General features: G+C 35.3%; 1 protein-coding gene across 1 annotated transcript in view; it reads right to left on the bottom strand.

Annotated features, from left to right (window-relative positions):
- The window catches only part of LOC136849166 (xanthine dehydrogenase/oxidase-like), a 21,458-nt gene extending 15,823 nt beyond the window's left edge, over positions 1 to 5,635 (bottom strand). Inside the window, exons 1-7 of the mRNA XM_067122267.1 lie at positions 5,583 to 5,635; positions 4,629 to 4,716; positions 4,223 to 4,288; positions 3,446 to 3,518; positions 2,021 to 2,244; positions 1,346 to 1,448; positions 608 to 741 (exon numbers count right to left, since the gene is read on the bottom strand). Of these exons, the coding sequence (XP_066978368.1) occupies positions 608 to 741; positions 1,346 to 1,448; positions 2,021 to 2,244; positions 3,446 to 3,518; positions 4,223 to 4,273 (585 nt within the window). The 5' untranslated portion in view covers positions 4,274 to 4,288; positions 4,629 to 4,716; positions 5,583 to 5,635. The remainder of the gene's footprint in view (positions 1 to 607; positions 742 to 1,345; positions 1,449 to 2,020; positions 2,245 to 3,445; positions 3,519 to 4,222; positions 4,289 to 4,628; positions 4,717 to 5,582) is intronic.
- Between the last annotated feature and the right edge of the window lie 521 nt (positions 5,636 to 6,156).

Genomic DNA, 6,156 nt, shown 5'->3' with positions numbered 1-6,156 from the left:
TGTGAATTCATCTTTCCTTGCCCAGGCCCGTACCCAGAGTTTTTTTATGAGGGGGGGGGTCGTTTTTCCCAAAACTGGACCTTTTCTTCTATATATGTCATTGCATATATAGGTATATACAAGATTATATACTTGAAAATTCCACGTTTCGGCAGCCTTGCTGCAGTGTCGTCAAATTTCTCTGACCAGATTATCGTACCACAGCTTTAAAATTATCGTTTCTCTACTAAAATCTACAAATATGGTGGCCTATATCATATTCCTATTATCACTCTTGTATTTCCTGCTATTAAAGAATGATGTTATTGTTTAATAACAAAATTTATAAGAGAAGACTTGCCAAAAAAACAAAAGATTGTTACTATTACTTTATAAGTACAGTTCAATGAAAAGGATAGTTACAGAAAATATGGACTTCCAGAAATTTGGAGGGGGGGGTCGTTCGACCCCCGACAACCTCCCCCCCTCCTCGGTACAGGCCTGTCGCCCCTTGTTTTACTAAAGTAATTTTCCCCCTCTCATTGTAACGAAATTTTCATTATCATCATTATCATCGCCTCCAACGCCCCAGCGCCATTTAATGGCACTGAATCAGTTTTCATTTTACCTTGAAAACCCTGAAGACCACATTGTCCGCCATCTTGGGAAGTGTTAGCTCGAGGATAATCTTCCGGTCACCTACCAGGTCCATGGCCAGGAGTTCCTCCATTGTATGGGTGGTTGTCGACCCGTCAGTTGTACCTGGCAGGATAATGGAAAGATGGAAGAAAGCATTTCTATAGTTTTAGTAGGTATTATAAGATATTTCTATAACTACAGTATATATTACTGCTGATGGCTATAATCACAAACAGTTTCTGTTACACTCAAATATTCTGAAGTCCAACTATTATTTACAGTAAATGCCTAGGTCTACGAAGCTCTAATACTTTTTCATTTCATCATATGTCATTCTAAAACACTGAACAATTTATACAAAACCAGTAGAAAAACAGTCATTATTTACACCAGTATTCCTTTCTTATCGGTACAATTGCAACTCTGAAAATTTGTCTTATTCCCAGCAAATACTTATGCTCCAGTCTTTCTGTTTTTGTATATAACATTACGGAAATGATACAAATATTTATGTCAAGCGCAAAAGAAGAAAAAGCAAGAACGAAGAGAGGAGGCTGGCACCTAAACTTGAAGAAAGCACGTCTAGAAAGGTAGAAAAGCCATGAGTTAGGAACACAAACACAGGGAGAAAATGCCGAAGTCAAACCTTGCCAGTAGAGGGAAAGAAGTAGGTCCGGAATGAATTCGTATATACATAAAACTGCTTAACACTAAAATGACGTCATACCTAAGGTGACTGTAGCTCCGGCAACCATCAGGTGAGGGAAGAGGTCGGACGGGAAGTCAGGATGGGCTATTCTGCAGGCTATGTTACCAGCCCAACTTCCCAGCTGCAATAATAATAATAATAATAATAATAATAATAATAATAATAATAATAATAATAATAATAATAACGAGGAAAAGAAAGAGAAGGAGCACTTGGGGAGTATCAACCTCCGCCAACATCTACCATATTTCTACCAACCAGAAGTGGCTAGTTGTTGGGGGTCCAAACGAGATCTTACAAGTTAAACGGAGACATGACCTCCGGGGACATTATCTTTGGAAATGTACGATAATCAAAATTATTTACCAAAATCCAATCAAGGAACAGCTGAGACTGGTAAATCAGTCCACTTCCTAAACGGTCATCATTCTGTCCCAAAAATTTACATTCTTGTCTTTCCCATAAATTCACTGTTGACAGTTATACAGTCTGTATTTGGTAAAAATTTCGTAAAACTACATAAAACTTTTGCGTAGCCTAATTCTGCTGACAAACAAGTAAACAAACAAAAGAACATGAAAATCGAACCTTGGCGAAGTTAATAGTAACAAGTTATATAAGTCACAAAGTCGACCCGGAATTGTCGAAAAGTTTTACAGTTTTGCGCAAAATCATTAATCACGTTTGACTTACATTCCGAACACTTGTCCCAGCCACATGGTGCCACATCTCGGCGAGGTGCCCGAGGTAAGAGAATCCCTCGCTGGCTGACATCGACTTCATGTGAGTTATCAATTGGCTGATTGTTACATTTGCTCCAAATATGACGTTATCTGTGGTCTGGTTCACTTTGACCAGTTCTGGAACGCTGCGAGTGAAGATGGTCGTCGATGAGGTGTAGTCAGCTCCTACTACGGCTGGAAGTTCGGGAATAAATAAAGGAGTGTTAGTAACTATTTTGTCCTCTGACTTTGACTCAGAATATGGCATTCATAATTAGAAGTTTACTGTAATATATTTTTACACTAGCAGCTTATCTGCATAATTTGCTGATGCAGTCACATTCAGCAGATTTGTAGTTTGAAGTACAAGGTTGGAGCAACATTACCACAAATTTCTTCTGTAAGCTTATTCACGACATACACTCACAATAATTACTTCAAAAATACAAAATAGAAATAAAATATATAGTAGTACGGTAAAACTGCAATTGCAGTTCATCTGTTCATTGTTGTAGCAATCATATCCAGCATACAGTAATTTTAAACTCATCAACAACTCGTAGTCATAACATTACCACTGGATAGTAGCGCATAAATAATCTAAAAATAGTTGCATCCGTTTCGATGACGGTAGTCATTCTGTGCGAAAAAGCCCAGACACGCACTGTAATCTTTTACTATTAGTCACAGCCTCGGAAGGCAGTTAATATAGACTTCAGAGGCATAAACTTCATTACAATTATGGATTATAATCATGCAACTTAAGACGGACGTTAGGTGGCTAAGCCTACGTTTTCCAAAACTATTCATCTGTGGAAGGGAAGATTGTCTGCACAGTAGTGTGAAAACTTGTGAAAGCTCCCAACTAACAGGTTGCAAAAGCTGTCATAGTACCAAGAAAACAATTACTATTATTTACAACCTGGAAGTCTTTTGTTGTCAAGAAGCGGTCACTATTTGTCATCTGCCCTGGGAGCATTATCATCAAAGAATACAATGTCTTGTGACGTTTCCGACGTTGATATGAAAAGTATACGAACACTGTAACAAGTCTAGTGTCAGCTGACTGTTTACCTTGTAAACATTTATCGATGTAAACACTGGCGAGAATCAAGTGAACTTCTATTGCAAAGTGGTATAAATACACTGTAAGATAACTTTTGTCAGCAGGAAACTATAATTTATAATATAATCAGTAAAGCAACATAAAAATAGCATTTCCTCTGAGTGTATAGTAGCTTCAGGCTATCTTGCAAATTTGCCAGCTCATAGAGAGCTCCGAAGAATTACATGTTTTGCAAAATCATAAAAAAATTCTTAAGGACACCAAGGTAAAGGAAATGAAAGTCACTGCTAAATTTTAGCTTAGAGCTTAGTTGTTACAGGTATCACTTACCTTGAGCTGTGTCGCCACATATGAGGGAATACCTCTCACCTGGTGGGATACTTGCAACGATAGTGTACAGTTCCTGATAAAAAAATTATAATAATTAATCATCCACGATTATGAAAAATACACTAAACAAATGTAACGACAGAAAGTTTAAAGACTAACAACTAAATAAATGTTGATTACTTCAACTTCAAAAGTTTTAGGGTACTGCATCTCAGATACTAATGAAGACAAAAGTTTTTTTTTTAATCGGTATTAAAGAGCACTCTTCTATGTTGTTCAGTTTTGTTTCTCGGTGAAAGAATTATTTGCCGAAAATTTCAATACTGTATTCGCTCGATCTTCATTGACGACAATAAAATTAATACAATCCTGTGCAAGAGTTAATAGACAATTTATAACAATTTCAGTGGCATACAGTACAGACAATTAAGGACACTGAATGACTGATTGTAAATTATAATCATAATTATGAGAATTCTGCTTTAACTCTCGAATCTGGTCGGTGGTGAAAACTGGAAATAGATGAGTTGCAAATAAGGAATGATAGGCAACGATACTCACTGTTGTTGTGATGTGTGATGACTCTCCTTATCTAATCATTTAGACAAAAAAGAAATTTGAGAAAAAAGTTTGTCAAAAACTTTTAAATTGATGAAGACGGTAATGGGAAATTAACCCAGTTTCCTTACGAAGCTTTATACCTAGAAGAAAGCAAGACAAATAAGGGAACTTTCAAACCGTAAATGATAAGAATTAATTAAAGGATAAGACACTTACTTCTAGCGTAAGAGGTTTATGCCAAGAGTCATTGGCAGGTGGCCTAATCATCTTACATTTGGCCTCCTGGAAGAGAAGAGAAAAATATTGGTCACCAAAAATAAGACAGCTTCAGCTAGGCCTAACTTCAGCGTGAACGATATTCTTGATCAGTAATGATAGTTATATATAAACTTCCAGACAATATAAATCAATATTTAAATCTACTTTAGGGTAAACTACCTTGGTTCACAAAATTATTTTGACAAAACAATTTTTGGAAAAGAATCAAGTACAGAGATGTCTTACTCAAGTCACCAAAGTGTTGGAAAACCCAACAATACAACGATGCAGTTCTGTTAAGCTATTCAACTTTTTCTTTACTAAAGAGAACCAAAGACAAGGAAGAGCATTTCAGACAACTTACTTTTGGTTTTCCTGTAGGAGAACCCTTGGAGCACTTTCCTTTGCAGCACGTTTTTGCCTTTATTGGAGCATCGAGCCAAGTGGGAATCCTGAAAAACAAAAACAAATAAATAAATAAATAAATAAATAAATAGGTACTGTTTGAAAACTGAAAAGTAACAGTGGCATTTAGATTTATTAGTATTTTTTCGTTGCGTTGTTCTTTTTCAGCAGAGGCTAAGAAAAAATAACATTTACGGGATAAGAGGTTTTACGCTTGTACCCCTTCATATCCCGGTATCTCTTCTCCATGAGGAAACTCGTGTAACCTATAGGAAGTTTAGCAAGAACGTACTATGAAAACTACTAACCTATGTAAGTTTTAGTAACGATGGACTGTGAAAACAATGTAACCTATAGAAAGTTTTAGTTACAATGTAGCATACTGTGAAAAAGACGTAACTTACAGAAAGCTTTTGTAACAATGTACTGTGAAAACTAGGTAACCTATATAAAGTTTTAGTAACAATGTACTATGAAAATGTTATAACCTATAGGAGCTTTTAATAACAATATACTATGAAAACTGCGTAACCTGTAGAAAGTTTTAGTAACCATGAAAACTATGTAACCTACAGAAAGTTTTAGCAACACTGTTTTATGAAAACTATGTAACCTACAGAAAGTTTTAGTAACAATGTTTTATAAAACTATGTAACCTACAGAAAGTTTTAGTAGCAATGTTTTATGAAAACTATGTAACCTGCAGAAAATTTTAGTAACAATGTTTTATGAACTCTATGTAACCTGCAGAAAGTTTTAGTAACAATGTACTATGAAAACTGTGACCTATAGAAAGGTTTAGTAACAATGTACAATGAAAACTATGTAACCTATAGGAAGTTTTAGTAACAACGTACTAAGAAAACTATGTAAAAATCAAGCTTATGAGTCTAAGGCAAAAGGAGTATTGTACCTCAATGTCGCCCGGGGTGATAGACTTGAAGGCTTCTATGATTGGTCGGTACCCAGTGCATCGACAGATGTTGGCATCTAAGGTCTTCTCCACATCGTCTTCAGTCCAGGAGGGATTGTTCTGGGTCAGTCTGGTCGATCAAGATTACAAGAGTAAAAATGACGTTAAAGTCAACAATATAAATGAAATAGGGCCTACCTTGAAGTGTAAAAGACATAAGAGAATGCACAGAAACGTGTTATGACACACGGTCTTCTCCGTAATATTCTGTCCCATAAGTTCTTGAGGATGCACAATTGTGCTTATATTATATATAAAATAATAATAATAATAATAATAATAATAATAATAATAATAATAATAATAATAATAATAATAATAATATAATCACAATAAAAACAAGGAGGTTTACTTCTGAAATCTGATGAATAACATCTAAAGTGCCACAAACTCTGAAGGGGAAAGGAACAGAAAAAATGGTGATATACATTGATTGTAAAACTGTTATTACTATAATGAAACAAATATACAGGGGAAGAGAATATTAAGATACTAATTTTGTCTTCATTTCATT

This window comes from Macrobrachium rosenbergii, chromosome 20 (assembly GCF_040412425.1).
Source record: "Macrobrachium rosenbergii isolate ZJJX-2024 chromosome 20, ASM4041242v1, whole genome shotgun sequence".
NCBI classification, from domain to species: domain Eukaryota; kingdom Metazoa; phylum Arthropoda; class Malacostraca; order Decapoda; family Palaemonidae; genus Macrobrachium; species Macrobrachium rosenbergii.
Note: the sequence above shows the minus strand (reverse complement) of the source record. Positions and strands in the feature narration are given on the sequence as shown.